Source organism: Ctenopharyngodon idella, chromosome 10 (genome assembly GCF_019924925.1).
Source record: "Ctenopharyngodon idella isolate HZGC_01 chromosome 10, HZGC01, whole genome shotgun sequence".
In the NCBI taxonomy this organism is placed as follows: domain Eukaryota; kingdom Metazoa; phylum Chordata; class Actinopteri; order Cypriniformes; family Xenocyprididae; genus Ctenopharyngodon; species Ctenopharyngodon idella.
The window spans coordinates 17,134,774-17,158,187 of record NC_067229.1 but is presented as its reverse complement, the minus strand read 5'-3'; the positions used below and the strand labels follow the sequence as shown (position 1 = coordinate 17,158,187).

Genomic DNA, 23,414 nt, shown 5'->3' with positions numbered 1-23,414 from the left:
AGTGTCGATAATTTGATTTGAATCTTCTCCTTTGCTTTTTGGAGTGACAGCGGACAACCTCACAATGTCATTAACATCGTTCACAGTAATCAGGGGAAGCTCTTTTAAACACAGAGTGTAAAATATGTTCTTCTGCGCTGTCTCCACAGTTAACCAATAGCGAAAGCAGCTTCCGGCGCTGTGCCGAATGTAACTGAGCTGCCTGAGACAAAACGCAGAAGTGATCGTGCATAGAGTCCATTAGAATTGCAACTTCAATTACTACTATAAAGCGGCTCTCCAGTGTGTTCATGTTTTTACTCGTGGACGTTCTACTTCGACGAACTGAAAAGAAGAAATGAAGGTAGAGCATCGGACCAGTGGTAGTTCAAAGGTGTTTAATAGCCATAGCAAACTTATCTGGAAAGTTCGCTTTGGCAAACTGTTACGAACTGCGAACATGTCACACCAGTTTGTTCTTTGATTTTGCTTGAAGAATATTGGGGCCTTAAATGATGAGAAATGCATTGAAGTAAAGTCAGGTGAATAACATGACCACATTTCTCTCAGATCGATAAAGAGGAAGTGTCTCTGCGCCGTGTCATCGGAGCAAAGAAAGACCAGTACTTCTTGGACAAAAAGATGGTCACGTAGGTTTATTTCTCAGAACACATCAGAGAAGCAGAAGACTGCTAATGATCAGAGCTGTAGCTGAATGCATTGTGTTCTGTGCGTTTCAGTAAGAACGACGTGATGAACCTGTTGGAGAGTGCTGGTTTCTCCCGCAGTAACCCTTACTACATCGTCAAGCAGGGAAAGGTATGCTAGATTCTCTTGACATGACAAAAGATTTTTTGATGAGTTTTTGCAGTTATTCATGATTTTATTTAATGCTTGCTATTACTTAAGATGCAGCTGTAACATTATTTTCCAGCCCTCTTGGACTGTAGCAAACAACATCTCTCATTAACATTAATGGTGGTTTACAAACAAGAATGTCGCTGTTGGGATTGAAGTGGTGCTAATGCTGTTGCTACTCATTCTAAAGCCAGGGACACACTTAATGACTGTGAGGCTGATTACGAATGTAATTTGATACTTACGACTGATCATGCCCAAACACGCCGAGTCAGAGCCAGTTGCGTTCAGTCGGTGTTTAAAATGGTGCAGTGTGCTGTCATCCAAACACGTTTAATATTTGCGACTGATGCCGGTGATCATAAAAATAGCTTAATTTAACAAAGTTTACTCTCCTCTAATTCTCTGTGTAGAGTGCAAAGTCCACGTTGTCTCTCCGACCAGAGCCTCAAGTGTATCCTGCGCGTTTTTTCATTTTTTTTTTTTTTTCTGTGCAAATGGAACTGCAGATAAATAACGTCATCCATGTTTGTTTTGGTACAAGATCTCGAGCAGAGTTGAGTTATCGCCCGTTGTGACTCACCAATCGTTCAGTGTGTTGTGTAGCTGTGTCTGACTCTGTCGTAAACGTTCAGTGCTCTTCTCTGACTGTCAAAGATAAAAGTCTGCTCCAGTCAAAGGAAACAGTCTGTAAGTGTGTTCAGTTCAGTCTTAGAATGTTTCAGCCTGTTGTTAAAGGATTGGTTCACTTTGAAATGAAAATTACCCCAAGCTTTACTCACCCTCAAGCCATCCTAGGTGTATATGACTTTCTTCTTTCTGATGAACATAATCTGAGAAATATTAATAAATATCCTGACGCATCTGAGCTTTATAATGTCAGTGAGAGGGATCGATGAGTATGAGCTGAAGAAAGTGCTTCCATCTACATCCGTCCATCATAAACATGTGCTCCACACGGCTCCAGGGGGTTAATAAAGGCCTTCTGAAGCGAAGCCTTGCGTTTGTGTAAAAAATATCCATATTTAACAAGTTATGAAGTAAAAGATCTAGCTTCCGCCAGACCGCCTTCCGTACTGAAGTTACGAAGAAAGTGTAAACTGGCGTCACGTCAGTTACACTTTTTCCTTAAGTTGAAAGGGAAAGGTGTGGGACATAGCGTAAGCTTTGAGAACTGCAAGAGATTTAAACTTTCTTCGTACATTGAATACGGAAGGCGGTCTGGCGGAAGCTAGATATTTTCTTCAGCTTGTTTAAATATGAATATTTTTTTACACAAACGCATCGCTTCGCTTCGGAAGGCCTTTATTAACCCCCCGGAGCCGTGTGGAGTACGTTTATGATGGATGGATGTGGATGGATGCACTTTCTTCAGCTCATTCTCATTGATCCCTATCACTTCCATTATAAAGCTCGGATGCATCAGGATATTTATTAATATTTCTCAGATAATGTTCATCAGAAAGAAGAAAGTCATATACACCTAGGATGGCTTGAGGATGAGTAAAGCTTGGGCTAATTTTCATTTTAAAGTGAACTAATCCTTTAAGTGTTTTCCCAGCTTAAATGAATTTGCTCACTTTGTTACGCCCATTTCATTGTCTCAAACATTAAAATAGATCAATCAGATGGCAACAGCGCCGGACTCTCAGCGTCTGAAGCTGCTCAGAGAGGTGGCAGGCACCAGAGTCTATGATGAGCGCAAGGAGGAGAGTATCTCACTCATGAAGGAAACAGGTAGATCCTTCACTCAGGTTTTTTTTTATTTAAATGTATGATTAGAGTGAAAATGCAATTTATCATTTCCAATCTGTATTTCTCTGCTTATTTTAATAAAAGGCAAAATATTTGCAGTTTACGAAATTGTAGAGCTGCACGGTTAATCGTTAAAAGATTGCAATCTCGATTCAAACACCCATGCGATCTTATTCCTAAATGACAACGATTCTCCTGTGTCTATTAAACCTTTGACAAGTACGATCACAGCGAACATTCAGATCTGCGTTGGCGCTGCCGCTGACCCAGAGAGAGCAGTTGTCATGTATGAAACAGCTTCACAAACAGTCTTTTCAACCACACACAGGGCTTAGTTTTCCGGCACTGTGCCAGATCTCCGGCATGCTGTGTTTGGCTACATTTAAAAAAAAAAAAAAAAAAAAAAAAAATCTATCTTGATATCACGTTCAGTGCTTCCCACCACAGGTTTGAAATATACTTGCGGTGGTAGCCGGGTGAAAAATCCTCCTATTACCCACGGCACAAAAATGGTATACTACATGTGACAAACAAATAATGTGTGTTTTTTTTTTATTTATTTTTTTATTTATTTATTTTTTTTATAAACAGTATTTTTATTTATTTCATTTATTGCATTTATTACATAGCATACTATTACATTTAATTACATACTAATATTATGTATTATGCATTGTAAATTATGCTTGGCATAAATCTGCGCGTTTCGTTCATTGAGAATCACTTTGAAGCAGTCTGAAGCGCTGTTGTGCGAGCCTGTAGAAAGCGCAACAGCGCCGCCTTGTGACTTTGCAACATGCAGCGCACTGTGAAATATCCACCGCATCTCTGCAGCGCACGTGGGAATGTTAGCGGGAGTAAACCGCTCTGACGCACACGTAACGAGCAGGTACGAAACACGTAGGGCGAGGGGAGATTTTCCACTAATTAATCGATCGCGGATGGTTTCATTATCTTGGGCGGATACAAAAGTATAGAGGATAAAAATAATAAAAGCATAAATGTGTCTCCAAATATACTTGGGCAGCCATTAATATACCTGGGCGGCACCCCCAAGTAAAGTCTATGTGTGGGAAGCACTGACGTTTGAGTTCATGAGTTCACCTACCAATGGTATGAGAGGAACACAGCTTTCACTCTCAACCAAACTAACATTACTAGCCAATCAGAAGTAGAATGGGGCAGGTCTTGGGAAAAGTGTGGTTGAGTTCCAGCTGCAACCGAGTCCTACTAAGTATAGATACCGGAGCAGAGACATCATGACATCATGGGCGTCCTAATTGATAAAGGACTTAAAAATAAATGGCGCTGGGTGTGGATAGAAGAAATAGGCAGAGACGGCAAGTGTTTTGGTAGCTGGTATAAGAAATTAGGAGAACCAGGTGCTTGCTTCTGCATGTTGTGCTCGAGAAAGCTAATGTATGATGTATGAATTTATCCAGATTCGTGCAGCTCTACTAGATAGTGCACACTTGCCGAAAGCGTCTTTTCACTCTCATGGCCAAGGAGTGAACTTTGAAAGGAGGGAAATTAAGTATACCTGGGGATTTAAAGGTTTCATGTGGTTGTCTGTCAAAATAAAAGTTGGTTTAAAAGATGGTTTAACATTCGAACATGAAGAAATTAAGATAGCCATAAATATAGTATTGTATTTTTACAATTGTAATATAAATTTTTTTTTTTTTAACAGTGAACTGTTATAATAGTAATATTTCCTGTTTTGATTTAGTAATGTTTATATTTTTATTTAGTAATAATAATAATAATAATAATAATAATTTTATAGCCATATTGATATATATGTAATCACACAGTTCTAAGTAAATTGTGCGGTTTACAAACAAGCACAGCAAACCTGGAATTTATTTTAAATTGCAATATTTATTAGAAAATCGCATGTTTTATGTTTGTATTGTATTGTGCAACCAAATCTTTTTAAATTATTTACTAAAGCAGTGCAGCAAACACTGCAGTAGATGCTTTACTCTTGCTTTTTTTTTTTTTTTTAGTCAAAGGTTTGTGACGTGCAGTTCTTTCTTGTGTGTGTGCAGAGGGAAAGCGAGAGAAGATTAATGAGCTGCTGAAGTACATCGAGGAGCGTCTGCACACTCTGGAGGATGAGAAAGAGGAACTGGCACAGTACCAGAAATGGGACAAAATGAGGAGAGCTCTGGAGTACACTATCTACAACCAGGAGCTCAACGAGACCCGGGCCAAACTGGACGAGGTACACACACCTGTTCTTATCTGTTATCACCGTCTCGAGTCTAATTCGGTTGTGACAGTAAATAAATTAGTATTCAACACACTATAATGCTTTGCTGCTGATGTGTGATTAACGTTGTAATTTATAGAAGGTGTGATTCCCTCCTCTAGTTGTCCAGTAAGAGAGAGACCTGTGGAGACAAATCTAGACAACTGCGAGATGCGCAACAAGATGCTCGAGACAAAGTGGAGGTAAACTGAGCTTCTCAGTGCATTAATCACTTATGTTTATTCATGTTTCTTTTTTTGCAACTACATGGTATCGTCCAGGCAACTGTCCTCAGCAGCCTAACACTGTCTACACCCGATACGTGTGGCGTGTCAAATTCCCGACAGTAAACAGATTCCCCGTTCTATTTCACGGTGTAACGTCATGATGAAATGTTTTGCATGGAAATTTGCCACATTTTCTTTAGGAAATGCAAAAAGTCTAGTAGATTATAATTTATTTTTACCTCCTTGTGCAGTCACACATCAAAAAATGTTTCATGGAAGAATTATTCAAAAAGAAACATCCTTTTTCCTTTAGATTAACATGTATTGATGAATCAAGCACAATAAGACCAGGAACATTGATTGTAAATGGGGTCAATTTTGATTTCACATTAACTTTTCTTCCAGTGTGTCTGCCCCACTAACTTAAAATAAAGTAATGCAATGTGAAGATTCACTAAAACGTGCTCTGAAAACTGCTTTCACACGTCATACAGCAGCTTACATCAGGTCATCTTATCTAACTTCTCTCTCTGTGTCTCTGTAGGAGACGGAGCGTGTGGTGAGGGAGCTGAAGTCTCGAATCTCCGCCATGAAGGAGGAGAAAGAACAGCTGAGCGCAGAGCGACAGGAGCAGATCAAACAGAGAACCAAACTGGAACTCAAAGCCAAAGACCTGCAGGACGAGCTGGCAGGAAACAGCGAACAGAGGGTACGACTAGCAGACGCACACACGCAAACACATGCACGCGCTACAGGCACGCATATGCACTTAACACACACATTTCGAAGAAGTGTTATCTTAGAAAAGAGAAAATTTAATGTTTGGAAATATTTGCTTTTTGGTAAATACATTTAAACTGAGTTTACGGTACCTTTCATATGTTTGGAGTCAGTAAGATTTTTATAAGTTTTTGAAAGAAGTGCCTTGTGCAAGGCTGCATTTATTTGATCAAAAATATTGTGAAATTATTAGTTTCAAATAAATGTTTTCTATTTTAATATATGTTAAAATGTATTTATTTATTGTTGTGATGTCAAAGCTGAATTTTCAGCATCATTACTCCAGTGTTCAGTAGAGATTCTTACAGTTCTCAAAATAATGTTGAATTGTTTGGTACGACGCCCACAGTTCAGTACGCGCTTGTGAATGTTTTTTTCGGTTTTGCATTTAAATAATCGCCGTACATTTTATTTCTCTCCGAATTGGCTCTGTTTGTGTGTGCCCGCGAATCTACGTGCTGAGATGAGTAAATATCCAATCACTATGCACTAAAGTTAGGGGGTGCTTAGCCACGCTTGCAATGCTGGTGTGAGATTTCACACTTTAACAGGGTGAGTGGTGAAATGAGGTTGCAGTATGAGAAAGCACCATCTTTCAAATCTGTGATGTGGGTAGCAGTGTGCGATATCACAATTTGATCGTGGATGATTAAAATGTTTTCACAATCTGTTTTTGAAGAAATATCGTAGCATTGTGCAGTAGTACACATTCTGTCATTTGCAGTTCTGGCGACTCTGTCCTAGTATATTGTACAATGCGACATACATTCACATCACGTTAACGCAGCATTAAAGTTACGCTCACCGGGACACTGCGGTTATTCGCAATCACGAAAGTTCATTATTTTTATGTGTTTTACGGTTAAACATTTCATTCACCTGCTGTTCTGACATGCGCTTTTGAGCACGCACTTGAAGCGTACACTAAAAGCCTGTCAAACATCACGTGATTACTGGACTAAGTCATCTTTTTGCATCTTATTGCGCTAAAGATGTCAAATACACACAAGGTTAACAAAAACAGTCGGATATGTCTAAAGTGAATGTAAACATCTGTGTATTAGATGCGTGCAAGAAATTTTTGGATGAACTACCCCTTAGTGTTAATTTTGTTAACAAAATCTACGACACAAAATGTTCATCAACGAAGTTTTTTCCCCTGACTAAGCCAAGATGATGACGAATAAGGACGATAATAAGGCCATTAAACGATAACTGTGACTATATCAACATGCGATATTGTTGATGAAAAAAGACGATACTCAAATGTAGTTTAAAGAATGAAAACTTTACCAAAAACTTTTTATTTTTGTTGAAAAAAAAGAGGAGCCAAAACATTTCAGACTGCTGTACAAGACTCTATTAGGCGAGCGTTCATGTTTGCGTTTGCCAGATATGTTTGCTTAAATCCCCCAATCAGAGCTTTTCTGTTAAACGGATACACGGCTGGCTTTTTGCTTTTATGCAATCTGGCAACCATTCGCACGCTCTCTCTGCGGAGGCACCATGATATGAAAACACCGACATACGGCAGTTCAGCGATCTCCATTTGAGGTATTCTGCTTAAATGAAAGTGTCATTCAGCCAGTCTGTGTTCTGTCATGGATCTCGACTGTATTGTTTGCGATTGTGGTTGCTGACTGTACTTAGGCAACCTCTGTATATACTGTCTTTTTTTTTTTTTTTTTTGCCATTGTTTTAATAGAGAAACATTAATGCAACTTGGAATTATTGGAATTACTATTAGGAATTTCTCTGTTATAATGTTTGAGAGTAGGTTTTTGTTTTACCAGTTTTCATAATGTAGACAGGGCGAGTGTATATCTAAAGACTTTGGTGTTTATTTAGCTTGAGCTATAATTGATAGGCTTTCATAAATCTGTACACTAGATGAGGTAAAATAAACCATGCATATGAATATGATATTCATGATATTCTGTTGATTTGTGCTTATTGGTGAAAGAGCATCTTTTGATGAAATGTAGAAATATTTCACAACAACAGTCATTGCAATTAAAATTGAGCAAAATAACTTTTTTTTTTAACATATTAACCATTATACAGTGTGACAAAAATATGATGAAAATGTGTAAGTTTCCATTGACTAAAATGAGACTAAAATGCTCAGACATTTAGTTGACTAAAACTTGACTAAACAAAAACAGGACAAGGTTGACTAAATATGATAACTAATAGTTCAATTTGACACAGGACTAAGACTAAGGGCCTGTTTACACCTGGTTACTTCATGCGTTTTCTCTGATCGGATAGCTATCTGATTTATAAAAACGATTGCATTTACACTTGGCCACATAAATGTGTCTCCGCAAAACGGATATAGATCCGATCTTCAATTCCCGCGCTATATGCAGATTTCATGGAGTTCACGTCACCGAAAGCAACAAATATGAGCTGTATTTTATTGATCGTCAGCTTATTTCAAAATCAAAGACACACAAGGAGAGAGCACGGCAACAGCACTGGTAAGATCATTTAGTCTCATTACTTTTAATGAAGATAATTGTGTTTTGAGCGCCTGAGACTTACTTTCAGTTTGATTTGCGGCAGTTTGTGTGTTGTGTTGCTGAAGAGATACTCAGCTACTCTAATGCGGCGATGCGTGCTGCAGTGGCGCTGTCATATCTAGCTATAACATGTTATTTAGCCTATAACACGCTCTCACACATTTATTTTTTAGTATTTTTGGGAGGAGTTAAATTTACATATGTGGTTTCAACAACCAGATGCATTTAGACCTGTTCAGTTTTGACTGGAATGTGTCCCAGACCACCTCCTGAAGTGGTTTGAGCGATCGGATTTAAATCCGTCTCAAATGCACTTCGGAGGGCATTTAGACCTGGTCTTTTCACGATCGGATAGCTATCCGATCAGAGAAAACGCATGAAGTGACCAGGTGTAAACAGGCCCTAAGTTTCACAATTAATGACATAGCAGTTATTTTTAGGCTGCTGTCACTAAATGCATGGAACCAATGTATGAATGCACAGAACCAATATGATGAGACTCATCCGACTGTTTACGTTCACTTAAGATATATAACGACTGTGTATGAGAATACTTTGAGATGGGAATTTTGAGATCATTTTGTGTGTGTGTGTCCGTTCACGTGCAAGGAGTCACGAAACAGAGCTTGATTACATGATCGCGCGACCATTTGAAAGGCACAAGCCACTTCTGCACAGAAAACAGCACACGATTGCGGATCGAGATCTCTTTTGCCACTTCTTGCATTTGAATTCTTTAAAAATGCTTGTCTGTTTTAAATTGGCAGGACTTAAAAACATGCAAATAATAAACTTTCACTATATAATGGTTAAATGCAATTAATCTTCAAATCACTACGATCCGTTGCAACCTTAGCTATCGGTATTGTTGCATCCCTAGTGTTCAGTGTCTCATGAAATCATTCTAATTGGATGATTTTCTGCTTAAACATTTCTTATTATTATCAATGTTAAACTATTGTGCTGCTTCATATGTTTTGTGGAAACTTTTTTCCAGGATTCTTTGACAGTTCAAAAGAGCACAAAGAAATGTTTTGAAAACATTCAATGTCTTAAATTTCACTTTTAATCTTCATGGGCACATTTAAATTTGTCAAAAGCATTACTTTCACAAAAAATTGAGTTATATCAGCTCAATTACATAGATTAAAGTGAATTGACAAATTATAATTGAGAAATTATCCAGTAATGTAAATTATCACAGCCCTAGTTTAAAGAGCTACATTCGATATCATGCAATTTTCTTTTTTACTTTCCTTGTTTGTGTGGAGTGCATATAAACACTCGTGTATAAGCCCCATTTCTTCAAACAAATACCCACCTGCTGCTTGAAGTGGCTACTGCACAAACAAAGCGATGACTGAATTCACACACAAACACATGGGTTTGATACACATGCTCACAAAGGCAAACACATGCATGTATACAGACTGAGAGCCAGAGAGCTGCAGGAAGTGCTGGCAGGCACTAGTGAACAGAGGGTCCGCAGTGTCTCCGTCTGCGTCACTAACTACACATGCTCACTCCAGCTCGGGCTCGCATCCAGACGCAAACACACAAATAATGCTTGTGTATCCCTGTATGTGTGAAATACACACTTTTGGTCGTCCCTCCCACAGCCCGGCTTGGCTTATAGAGGGATTAGCCCCACCTGGCCAAGTGTGTGTTTTCTCCTATGGAGGAGAGGCAGAAATGCGTCATTTGCCCTTTGATTGGTGAAAGCAGGTTTGCTCAAATGGAGATCCCCTTTGTTCTGCTCATGACGCTGAATCTACACTCTTGTTTGTGTGCATTTCATTCTTCTCCATTTAAATATGAACACCTCATCATGCATCTGCGCAAAATGAATTTAGGCTTTCTATCAAAAGAGGCGAGACTCATGAATTGATGTCGCTTCTTGTGATTCAATACTGTATCCCCTCTTGCTTCCTGTCCAACAGAAACGGCTGCTCAAAGAACGCCAGAAGCTTCTGGAGAAGATTGAAGAAAAACAGAAGGAGCTGCAGGAAACGGAACCTAAATTTAACGCTGTGAAAGAAAAAGAGGAGCGAGGAATTGCCCGGTAAACTCTTTGAAGCATTGAAAGGGCCCATGAAGTGGGGTGTGCCGTTTTCTTTCCTGTATTGATGTATTTTCTTTTGAAACAGGAAGTTGGGGTGGGCCATTTTAGGTGCGTTCTAATTTGCATATACAGTGGGTACGGAAAGTATTCAGACCCCCTTAAATTTTTCACTCTTAAATTGCAGCCATTTGCTAAAATAATTTAAGTTCATTTTTTTTCCTCATTAATGTACACACAGCACCCCATATTGACAGAAAAACACAAACAATTCTGTGTTTTGCAGATTTATTAAAAAAAGAAAAACTGAAATATCACATGGTTCTAAGTATTCAGACCCTTTGCTGTGACACTCATATATTTAACTCAGGTGCTGTCCATTTCTTCTGATCATCCTTGAGATGGTTCTACACCTTCATTTGAGTCCAGCTGTGTTTGATTATACTGATTGGACTTGATTAGGAAAGCCACACACCTGTCTATATAAGACCTTACAGCTCACAGTGCATGTCAGAGCAAATGAGAATCATGAGGTCAAAGGAACTGCCTGAAGAGCTCAGAGACAGAATTGTGGCAAGGCACAGATCTGGCCAAGGTTACAAAAACATTTCTGCTGCACTTAAGGTCCCTAAGAGCACAGTGGCCTGCATAATCCTTAAATGGAAGACGTTTGGGACGACCAGAACCCTTCCTAGAGCTGGCCGTCCGGCCAAACTGAGCTATCGGGGGAGAAGAGCCTTGGTGAGAGAGGTAAAGAAGAACCCAAAGATCACTGTGGCTGAGCTCCAGAGATGCAGTCGGGAGATGGGAGAAAGTTGTAGAAAGTCAACCATCACTGCAGCCCTCCACCAGTCGGGGCTTTATGGCAGACTGGCCCGACGGAAGCCTCTCCTCAGTGCAAGACACATGAAAGCCCGCATGATGTTTGCTAAAGATGGTGGGAAATAAGATTCTCTGGTCTGATGAGACCAAGATAGAACTTTTTGGCCTTAATTCTAAGCGGTATGTGTGGAGAAAACCAGGCACTGCTCATCACCTGTCCAATACAGTCCCAACAGTGAAGCATGGTGGTGGCAGCATCATGCTGTGGGGGTGTTTTTCAGCTGCAGGGACAGGACGACTGGTTGTAATCGAGGGAAAGATGAATGCGGCCAAGTACAGGGATATCCTGGACAAAAAACCTTCTCCAGAGTGCTCAGGACCTCAGACTGGGCCGAAGGTTTACCTTCCAAGAAGACAATGACCCTAAGCACACAGCTAAAATAACGAAGGAGTGGCTTCACAACAACTCCGTGACTGTTCTTGAATGGCCCAGCCAGAGCCCTGACTTAAACCCAATTGAGCATCTCTGGAGAGACCTAAAAATGGCTGTCCACCAACGTTTACCATCCAACCTGACAGAGCTGGAGAGGATCTGCAAGGAGGAATGGCAGAGGATCCCCAAATCCAGGTGTAAAAAACTTGTTGCGTCTTTCCCAAAAAGATTCATGGCTGTATTAGATCAAAAGGGTGCTTCTACTAAATACTGAGCAAAGGGTCTGAATACTTAGGACCATGTGATATTTCAGTTTTTCTTTTTTAATAAATCTGCAAAAATGTCAACAATTCTGTTTTTCTGTCAATATGGGGTGCTGTGTGTACATTGAGGAAAAAAAAATGAACTTAAATGATTTTAGCAAATGGCTGCAATATAACAAAGAGTGAAAAATTTAAGGGGGTCTGAATACTTTCCGTACCGACTGTATATGCACTATTCTCTACCGTGTTGAAGTATAAATAGTTCGAGTTGTGCATTCACACTGAAAATTAAAGGGTTAGATTACCCAAAAATTTCTGTCATTAAGTTCTCAGCCTCATGTCGTTCCAAACCCTTAAGACCTTTTCACGTTCATCTTCGGAACAGAAATTAAGATATTTTTGATGAAATCTAAGGTTTTTTTTTTTTTTTTTTAATTTTTTAATTTTTTTATTCCCAATAGAAAGCAACGTAATTACCGTCATTCAAGGTCCAGAAAAGTAGTAGACATCTTTAAAATAGTCAAGTTATGAAGCAATGAGAATGATTTTTGTGAGACTTTATTCAACAATTTCTTCTCTACACTGTCAGTCTCGTATGCAGTTGCCGCAGTGAACGCAGTTCAGCGTTTCCATGTTTATGTCCGAACGACGGCTCAGTATTTGCCGGCTCCTGCGTGCTGACATGGTGCTCACATGGTGCTCATGTGAACAGCGTCTGCCAATAATGACCCAGCGTTCAGACGGAAATACGGAAGCGCTAAACTGCGTTCACTGTGTAAACACCCTTAATGTACAGTATTAATTTCTTAGTCTTAAAAAGGTCTTAAAAAGCCTTAAATTTGACTTTACAAAATATGCAGCAACCCAGATTTATTTCACAAAATGTCACATTAAGTAAGACAGATGCATTGCAAATGCTGTTTTGTGTCTTTAACCAATAGTTGAAGTGTGATTTATTATGGATTCATTTGTTCATGTTTTTTTTTCCAGACTGGCTCAAGCCACACAAGAGCGAACAGACCTGTATGCCAAACAGGGCCGAGGCAGCCAGTTCACCTCTAAAGAAGAGAGGGACAAATGGATCAAGAAAGAGCTGAAATCTCTGGATCAAGCCATCAATGACAAGAAACGGCAGATCGCCGCCATACACAAAGATCTAGAAGACACAGAGGCCAATAAAGAGAGAAACCTGGAACAGTACACCGTAAGATTCATTAAAAGCATGTCTTGGTATTGAACAGCAGGGGACAGAAAAATGTTTACTTTTGCGGATGGATTTGAATGTATAACATTTCTTCCCAAATTTGATTTCAAATTTGATTTCCACAGAAACTGGACCAGGACTTGAACGAAGTGAAGACTCGAGTGGAGGAGTTGGACAAGAAGTACTACGAGGTGAAGAACCGAAAGGACGAACTTCAGAGCGAGAGAAAGTAAGAACCTCCTGTTCTTATTCCCAACGCATCATTGGAAAATGTCTGGCTTTGGCCCATTTTCCAGCATCCCACCCTTTATTACCTGAACGAGAACCGTTCCTCCCTTCACCTGGCATTTTAGTTATTAATAATCCACGAGCCATAGGTTTCACAGCACGATGAGGCTTGACGGATGGGCTATAGAATGGGGTCTCCTGCTGAACCCAGGCGTAGCGTTTGTGAGCCAGAGCTGATGGGTGTGTCTGTGTCCCTCCTCCTGCAGCTACCTGTGGAGGGAGGAGAACGCAGAACAGCAGGCACTGGCAGCCAAACGAGAAGACCTGGAGAAGAAACAACAGCTACTGCGAGCTGCCACCGGAAAGGTTAGAAACCAAAACAGACATTGATGAAGGTTGCTGGTCTTGTCATCTGTGCATTTAAAAAAAAAAAAAAAAAAAATTATTTATAATTATATTAAATGTAATATCTTTCTACACCCTTTTTACACATCTTTTTGTTGTTGTGGTTGTTGATGTAAGCAAGCCTTTAAAGAAAATTAAAAGATGGCCTCAGAGTAGGGCTGCACAATTTGGTTGAAAAAGGTAATGTAATTTTCTCTCCCTCCCACACCTCCCCTTTCTATAGGATTTTTTTTTTTCTGATTAAAATTGCGATTCCACAAAAAAAGCTCCAGGATTGCTGTCTTGTTTTTGTAGGGCTGCACTATTTGGCCAAATCTTTTGATTATATACAGTATCTCACAGAAGTTAGTACACCCTCACATTTTTGTAAATATTTTATTATATCTTTTCATGTGACAACACTGAAGAAATGACACTTTGCTACAGTGTAAAGTAGTGAGTGTACAGCTTGTATAACAGTGTAAATTTGCTGTCCCCTCAAAATAACTCAACACATAGCCATTAATGTCTAAACCGCTGGCCACAAAAGTGAGTACGCCCCTAAGTAAAAATGTCCAAATTGGGCCCAATTAGCCATTTTCTCTCCCCGGTGTCATGTGACTCATTAGTGTTACAAGGTCTCACATGTGAATGGGGAGCAGGTGTGTTAAATTTGGTGTTATCGCTCTCACCCTCTCATACTGGTCACTGGAAGTTCAACATGGCACCTCATGGCAAAGAACTCTCTGAGGATCTGAAAAAAAGAATTGTTGCTCTACATAAAGATGGCGTAGGCTATAAGAAGATTGCCAAGACCTGAAACTGAGCTGCAGCACGGTGGCCAAGACCATACAGTGGTTTAACAGGACAGGTTCCACTCAGAACAGGCCTCGCAATGGTTGACTAAAGAAGTTGAGTGATGTGCATGTAGACGTATGAGTGCTGCCAGCATTACTGCAGAGGTTGAAGGGGTGGGGGGTCAGCCTGTCAGTGCTCAGACCATACGCCGTGAAGACCATGAAGACAAGCCGTGAAGACCATGAAGACAAGCAGACTAAGGACATGGATTACTGGAACCATGTCCTGTGGTCTGATGAGACCAAGATAAACTTATTTGGTTTAGATGGTGTCAAGCGTGTGTGGCGGCAACCAGGTGAGGAGTACAAAGACAAGTGTGTCTTGCCTACAGTCAAGCATGGTGGTGGGAGTGTCATGGTCTGGGGCTGCATGAGTGCTGCCGGCACTGCGGAGCTACATTTCATTGAGGGAATCATGAATGCCAACATGTACTGTGACATACTGAAGCAGAGCATGATCCCCTCCCTTCGGAGACTGGGCCGCAGGGCAGTATTCCAACATGATAATGACCCCAAACACACCTCCAAGATGACCACTGCCTTGCTAAAGAAGCTGAGGGTACCTAAACCCTATTGAGCATCTGTGAGCCATCCTCAATCGGAAGGTGGAGGAGCACAAGGTCTCTAACATCCACCAGCTCCGTGATGTTGTCATGGAAGAGTGGAAGAGGACTCCAGTGGCAACCTGTGAAGCTCTGGTGAACTCCATGCCCAAGAGGGTTAAGGCAGTGCTGGAAAATAATGGTGGCCACACAAAATATTGACACTTTGGGCCCAATTTGGACATTTTCACTTAGTAGTGTATTCACTTTTGTGGCCAGCCGTTTAGACATTAATGCTGTGTGTTGAGTTATTTTGAGGGGACAGCAAATTTACACTGTTATACAAGCTGTACACTCACTACTTTACATTGTAGCAAAGTGTCATTTCTTTAGTGTTGTCACATGAAAAGATATAATAAAATGTTTACAAAAATGTGAGGGGTGTACTCACTTCTGTGAGATAATGTAGTATCAATATGACTAATAATAATATTTGTTATAATAATTATAATATAAAAGGAATTATAATTATTTTATTATAAAATAAAAAATTAAATAAGTATTACTGTTGTAATATTTAACTGTAAAATAAACGTAGTATAATACATTTTATTTTACAGTACAACCGTAAATTACAATACTAATATTTGTCATTTGTATGTAATTTATTTTTTTTTATTTTTTATTTTTTCCCCCCAGTGTCAAACGTTAAACCATCAAGCTTTCATTTTTCAGCAGGGAGCCCTTAAAGATTCTATTTTGTTGACAACAGTCAGTTTAACCCATTGACACGTACAATCACACCGGTGTGATCATTCTAGGCTGGTCCCTGGAGCGTACGATCACACCGGTGTGATTAGAACGTTCAGTGCATCACGTGATCAACTGCTAAATTCAAATGTGCTTTTTGCACTTTGGCTGGCGCTGAGCCAGAGACGGATGCGCTCAGTGCTTGCCATATATCACAAATATACCACATAACCACATAATGTTTATTTTAGGTTTCAGACATTTAAATACACAAGTACTAACAAAACAATACATTTAGAGTTTGTAAAATACACACTGGTGTCTATCAAAGCAGCAATAATAATCCTTTCCATTATAATTAGACACGTTTTATTCATATCATATACACATAGTTCAAGTAACTGTAAAGTTTACTCTATTCTTCTCCCAGTTCACCGGCTACTTACTTTCACGTATTTCGGGAGAGGGGGATGAATTCACCTTTTGTAAATCCAACAGATCTGATTCTCTGCGTCGCAAACTAACATGACAAGCAATGACGTGTCAATGACCATGGAAACAATAAAGTGATAAGTTCCAAATAATGGTCTCCTTGAAAAACTCAGGGTGGGGGGTCAGCCAGAATATTTTACACTTACGTGTAAAAGGGTCAAAAGCATTTCCCATACGTATGGGAAGAAAGTTGGTTCTGGCGCATGTTACGTTCCCAAATGCAACCTTTGCATTTTGATAATCATACTAAGCCATATCACAATTTCAGTTTTATTGCGATTAATTGTGCAACCCTACCTCAGAGTTCATTATATGTAACCAATATGCATATGTATTTCAAATCAAATGCCGCCTACACCGGTTCACTGTGTATCGGCTGCACTGAACCATATCTGCTAAGCTCAACTTGGCTGCTGGATCGTTTCTCATGGACTGAGTCAGTCACTAATTATAGCAACCCTCCCACGTTACAAAAATATACATCAGTATAGATGAACTCAGATTTTCATAACTTTAGATCGTCATCTGGGCTAGAAATGAAAATACGAACTTGGACATGCAATGTTTTATGTGTTGTTTGCTTTTCCTCCAGGCTATCTTGAATGGTATTGACAGCATTAATAAAGTATTGGAACATTTCCGCCGGAAGGGCATCAACCAGCACGTCATCAACGGTTATCACGGCATCGTCATGAATAACTTTGAGTGCGAGCCTGCCTTCTACACCTGTGTGGAGGTGACTGCTGGCACCAGGTCAGACACATCATTTATTATTAGTGTTTCCTGCATGTGTCACTCAGATTTTTGTGGCAGAGTGTGTTGATAGTAATGGAGTTGTGTGTGTTGATGTTTGTTCAGGCTGTTTTACCACATTGTGGAAACGGATGAAGTGAGCACCAAGATTCTGATGGAGTTTAATAAGATGAACTTGCCTGGAGAGGTCACCTTCCTGCCTCTCAGCAAACTGGACGTCAGGGACACCGCTTACCCTGAGACTAACGTAAGCTTACCACATGTTCACCTACACCACTGACCTGACATTTAAAATGGAACCTCTTTAGTTACTCAGTGTCGGCATGAAATTAAATTTCAATCTTGTTTTCTAAATGCATGTTATTGATCTTAATGTACACGAAATTTTGCAAATTTTGCTCGCGCTCAAATTGGTTGTGAATTCGCCACATTGACCAATAGAAAGCTTTTTGGTTTCAAAGTGACTTCTGTGTTAGTAGTGCTGCAAAATTTAGGTGAAATCTTATATTCCCCAGGAAAAACTGTCCACTTTACTATTTTATGGATAAAACCAAGTCCTGTCCTTCGTGTATATATATATATATATATATATATATATATATACGATTTTTTTTTTTTTAACATTAACATTCATCTTCTATTATTTTTTATTTATTTTTATTTTTTTTGCTATTCTATTAAGTGGAAAATAACAATTTTTTTTTTTGTAGGATGCAATCCCCATGATCAGCAAGCTTCGTTACAGTCCGAACTTCGACAAGGCCTTCAAACATGTGTTTGGGAAGACGCTGATCTGCCGCAGTATGGAAGTGTCCACTCAGCTGGCTCGAGCTTTCACCATGGACTGCATCACTCTGGAGGGTAAATAGATGATTTCTTATGTCATTTTTTTTTTTTTTATTATTCACATGATTTCCGAGCCCTTGTCATTGTGTTGTTTTGGTATGTGTAACAGGTGATCAGGTGAGTCATCGTGGTGCTCTGACTGGTGGCTACTACGACACGCGTAAGTCCCGTCTGGAACTACAGAAGGACATGAGGAAGGCAGAGGAGGAGCTTGGAGAACTGGAGGCCAAACTCAATGAGAACCTGCGTAGAAACATTGAACATATCCTCCTCATATACACCTCACACAAAGGGTTACTTATGATGGAGTGGCTTGAAATCGAATGGATTGTAAAATACTTGTGTGTGTCTTGGCTAGTACAGCATGCTGGTGTAATCGGCCTAGATGACACAAGGTCACAGAGGATCACTGAATGAGTCAGCTAGCCATTAATGTGTATGTGGTCATGTATGAGCTGCGCACATAGTGTTATATTAGGAATGGAGGTTGAGAAAATGTGTAACTGGAATGAAGGATGCGATTCTCAAGGCCTCAAGTGAGATTCATTTAAAGCTAGTTTGAATCCTTGATCGAATCACACTAGATTTGCATGGCTCATACTCTGACTAATTCAGAACTAATATGATGAACCTTCTCACCTTCAGCAAAAACAGGCCACATAAAAGAATTTAACAACTCGTCAAAGTATACGTACAGCTGAGATAAATGAATAAAATACAATCAGTTAAATATACAAGTATTTCAAAATACTAAATAGTTAAATATTAGTATTAAAACTAAAAATATACTATATATAGATTTATGATAAAATCATTATGAATACAAAAATTATAAATATAAAAATAAAAGTAAATTCAAAATATTAAATACTATAATAGTATATAAATAATACTAAAATAACACTGTCAAGAAGCAGACTAGCTCAAGTGATGCAGCTTTTCAGGATTAAATTGGATCATAAGTTCTTGTGCTCCTTAACTCAGTTCTTTACGTATCAATAATGAAATCGACCAGCTGATGAATCAGATGCAGCAAATCGAGACCCAGCAGAGGAAGTTCAAGGCATCCAGAGACAGTATACTGTCTGAGATGAAAATGCTGAAGGAGAAGAGACAGCAGTCAGAGAAAACCTTCATGCCTAAGGTAACACACAATACTAATACTATAACTACCATTATTTCTCTACCAGATCTTTTATTTCACTCTACTGTTACCCCCAGCAACGCAGTCTTCAGAGTCTTGAGGCCAGCCTACACGCCATGGAGAGCACGCGGGAGTCTCTCAAGGCAGAGCTGGGAACGGACCTGCTCTCTCAGCTCAGTTTAGAAGACCAACGCAGAGTGGACGACCTCAATGATGAGATCAGGCAGCTGCAACAGGTTGGGCTGCTTGATTTATGGCAAGAGTCATGAACAATTATTTTGGTCTATATTGAGACAATTGCATATTGACTTTGGAAATATTGTGAGTTTATTAAACTGTTTAAAAAAAAAAAATGTGCTGCTGCGGGTAAAATGCATAATACAATTTGTCCCAAACATGAGACATGCTTAATGTTAAGGGCTTTACAATAACTCGTAAGATATAGTTAACACGTATAGTTTAAAGCAGCTTACCCCGACAGATACATGTGCTGACAGATACTTGCGCTGTTTAATGCTAATGTGTTTGTTGTTTTCCTCAGTGCGGAACTTATATTTCACAGGAATATTCTCCATCTGTAAATGTTAGAAAGTTATGCAAATGTTTCTATGTTGTCAGGAGTGGACGAGCCTTATGCAAGCGAGTTAATTTCGCTAAGCTTCACACTTCAGTGAACGAGGGCCATCGTGCGCATGCGCGTCAAACAGAAGGAGCGCAATAGAATAAAAGCACCATAATTCTGACTAAAATTTACGTTTTGCTAAAATATTTGTTGTTGTAGGTTTAAAATTCTTCACATGGCACAAGTAAGTGTATTTTTGTGATGGCAGCAACTGTAAAGTGACTTTTGTAATGGGGAAATCAAAATAGCCTAATATAATTAGTTGGTGCTTCTGTTTTTATTTTCATTTGTAGTTTAGGGAATTTAACTTCTGCTTTAAAAAGCATTATTTTTTAATTTTAGATCGTAATGTTACAATGTTAGAATGTAATGTGATTTGACCCTTTCTTGCACATATATAGCATAGACTGGTTACATTCACCACATTGTATGTGTGATGACTCCATACAGTGGCTGTAATCTCATCTGAGAAGTGTTAGTCAGTCTGTTGCTTTGTTAGATGTGTGCGAGAATAAGCGCTGAAGCCTGAGGCCACATCTGCAGCTCTTTACCACCTGCAGCCTGACACACGACACACATGGCAGACAATTAAAATGCTACTTTAAATGTTGTATAACCGGCCCACATCATTAGCCTTTGTTATTTTTGTATTGCCTTCAATTTGGTTTGCTGATTTGTCTGCTTTTGTATTCTCAGAGTGGCTTAGCCTTTAAGCATATGCATATCATTTTCATTTATTCTTTTAGCTGAACATTCATGTGTCCAAAAGCCATATCTTCTGTTTTTTTTAATCTAAATTGACTTTATAATAAACGATTAAAACCAGAACATGTGGCTTTTGGCCCTTCAGTCTGGGGTCATTTAGTTTCGTGTGTGCCATGTTTTTGCTATAGGACAACAGACAGCTGCTGAATGAGAGAATTAAGTTGGAGGGAATCATGACCAGGGTGGAGACGTACCTCAACGAGAACCTGCGCAAACGTCTCGACCAAGTTGAGCAGGTGAATATAGCAGTTTTCCTTTTTGGCAGTATAACATGTATGAAATACAATGCCATGTAGTGCACTAAAAAGTGTGTTTGTGTAGGAATTGAATGAACTGAGAGAAACTGAAGGAGGAACCGTCCTCACTGCTACAACTTCAGAGTTGGATGGCATTAATAAACGCATAAAAGACACTCTGGCTCGCTCTGAGGGTGAGTAAAGACTCAAATCATTTTTTTTTTTTTATTTTTTTTTTTTTTTTATAAATAAGCCCAAATAAAAAAACTTTTTTCATTTTGTCTCATTTTTCAGATTTGGACTCCCTCATTGATAAGACAGAGGTGGAAATAAAGGATCATCAGAAGAGTATGGAGCGCTGGAAGAACATTGAAAAGGAGCAGAACGAAGCCATCAACCATGACACTAAGGAGCTGGAGAAGATGACCAACAGACAGGGCATGTTACTAAAAAAGAAAGAGGAATGCATGAAGAAGATCCGAGAGCTGGGCTCCTTGCCGCAGGAGGCCTTTGAGAAGTACCAAACACTCACTCTCAAACAGGTACACGGCCATTACGGAAAACTGGAGCTTGTTTTTGTTGTTTTTTTTTTTTAACCCTGAAATGCAAAGTTTTAGTTCCCATTTAGTCAAAGTTCATGGTCATGTTACTAAAAATTGTCCATATCATTTCCAGTGACTCCATTTAGAGTGATATCAAACTGTATTTTCCTTCTTGTCACAAATGAGGTCATAAACGAGTATTATGTAATCCTATGAAGACCACGATTTGTCCAGATACCCTTGAAGAAGCCTCTTACCACCTTCTCGGCTCATGTCTGGCTTTAGTTTTTGCTCTCATCCCCCTACAGTCTCGTAGCTCTCTCCCACCTGTCTCTCATATTCTTTCTCTTAGTTGATCTTCCTCCTCCCTCTCCACCTCTCCAGTCAGGGACTCTATTGTGTGTCAGCCCTCCTACACAGAGGTGACTCATTCTTTATTACCCCATGCTTGCGCTCTTGTTTTTTCACCCTCTCTTGGTGAACTTGAGTGCATAGAGTTGAGGAGGGAGGTTGAATCGTGCCATCTCTGTCTGTTTCTTTAGATATCTTCTGGAATCTTTTCTTGCAGAGATTTACGAGATTTTTTTCGTTTACGAGATTATTATTATTATTTTTTTTTAATTAGGAGCTGATCCTAATTTGTGTTCACATTTGTTACTGTTCTGTTCTACTAAGCCCCTAAGGCAGGGCTGGCCCTCGAAATCCACTTTCCTGCAGAGTTTAGCTCCAGCCCTAATCAAACACACTAATCAAGCTAATTAAAGTCTTTAGGATTACTTGAAAGCTGCAGTCTTGTGAGTTTGACCAGGTTTGGAGCTAAAAAAAAAACTGCAGAAAAGTGGATCTTGAGGGCCAGAGTTGCCCGGCCCTAAGGTGGACATGGTGATTTGAAAAAGATATGAGATGGAGAGATGGTTTTGTTCTCTCGCAAAAGTTTGCATCCGCTCACAAAATGTTTCCATTCGCTTGCAAAATGTTCTTGTTCCATCAAGAAACTGTTTAGAAAAAGTTCATTATTGCCTTGAGAAACTTTGCGTTTGCGCTCAATTTTTACATTCCTTCAAGAAACTTTGCGTTCCCTCTCTAATTTTTTCCATTTGCAAATTGTTTACCTTCCCTTAAAAAGTACATTTGCTCACAAAGAACGCAACTTTTGTCCGGTGAATGTAAAGAATTGAAATATAATTTTTCCTTCCATCTCATATTCTTTTCCATCACGATGTCCCCTTGATACTATTTCATCGGTTATGTGTTGTCTAATGATTTTGTGTGTCTGCATAGTTGTTCAGGAAGCTGGAGCAGTGTAACACAGAGCTGAAAAAGTACAGCCACGTGAATAAAAAAGCCCTGGACCAGTTCGTCAATTTCTCAGAGCAGAAAGAGAAGTTGATTAAGAGGCAGGATGAGCTGGACAGAGGATACAAATCCATCATGGAGCTCATGAACGTCCTGGAGCTGCGCAAATATGAGGCTATCCAGCTCACCTTCAAACAGGTACGACCATCAGTAAAGAAATGTTTACGTTTACATTTCAATTTTTATTTTGTTTTATTTATTAAAATATATAAAATATTAAAATAAATTTATTGGAATCGGACAAAAAATGACTGAGCTACAAGCGTTTGGGGAAAAAATGGAGTTAAAGTTTTCTGAAGATTCCAAAGCAAAATGTTGCATCTTTTCCTCCAGTTCTTTTCCTAATAATAATTACTATATTAATAATCACTATAGCTATTTTTATTTTATCTTGTTATTAAAAATAGGGACAAAGATGCAAATAAACAGTAGTGCAGTCAAGAGCAGCAAGCGATTCAGTCTTTTCTTATTATTGTTCGATTAACATTGAGACAGACCTACTGTAATGCTCGGATCTAATATAATGTTACACGTCGGATTTTTTTTCCCTCCAACCATTAACCAAATGTTAATTTAAGAAGTAACAGATTGTTTGCATAATTACTCACCAAGACGGTTTTTAGCAATACCGTAATTCTGTGTATGTGGAGATGGAGAGACACGTCTTATGTGCATGCTTTGGAAAAGTCAGTCAGCGTGATCATTTCACATATTTAAATTGGCAAGGCTTAACTCTCT

At 39.3% G+C, this 23,414-nt stretch overlaps 1 protein-coding gene across 1 annotated transcript in view; it reads left to right on the top strand.

Annotated features, from left to right (window-relative positions):
* smc3 (structural maintenance of chromosomes 3) overlaps positions 1-23,414 on the top strand; it is a 31,443-nt gene that overhangs the window by 5,820 nt on the left and 2,209 nt on the right. The window contains exons 6-25 of the mRNA XM_051907828.1: positions 550-629; positions 720-798; positions 2,457-2,574; positions 4,644-4,819; positions 4,969-5,049; positions 5,618-5,782; positions 10,319-10,440; positions 12,946-13,159; positions 13,285-13,388; positions 13,654-13,753; positions 17,005-17,165; positions 17,271-17,412; positions 17,876-18,026; positions 18,121-18,273; positions 19,004-19,155; positions 19,233-19,391; positions 20,671-20,778; positions 20,864-20,972; positions 21,073-21,320; positions 22,602-22,814. Of these exons, the coding sequence (XP_051763788.1) occupies positions 550-629; positions 720-798; positions 2,457-2,574; positions 4,644-4,819; positions 4,969-5,049; positions 5,618-5,782; positions 10,319-10,440; positions 12,946-13,159; positions 13,285-13,388; positions 13,654-13,753; positions 17,005-17,165; positions 17,271-17,412; positions 17,876-18,026; positions 18,121-18,273; positions 19,004-19,155; positions 19,233-19,391; positions 20,671-20,778; positions 20,864-20,972; positions 21,073-21,320; positions 22,602-22,814 (2,835 nt within the window). The remainder of the gene's footprint in view (positions 1-549; positions 630-719; positions 799-2,456; positions 2,575-4,643; positions 4,820-4,968; positions 5,050-5,617; positions 5,783-10,318; positions 10,441-12,945; positions 13,160-13,284; positions 13,389-13,653; positions 13,754-17,004; positions 17,166-17,270; positions 17,413-17,875; positions 18,027-18,120; positions 18,274-19,003; positions 19,156-19,232; positions 19,392-20,670; positions 20,779-20,863; positions 20,973-21,072; positions 21,321-22,601; positions 22,815-23,414) is intronic.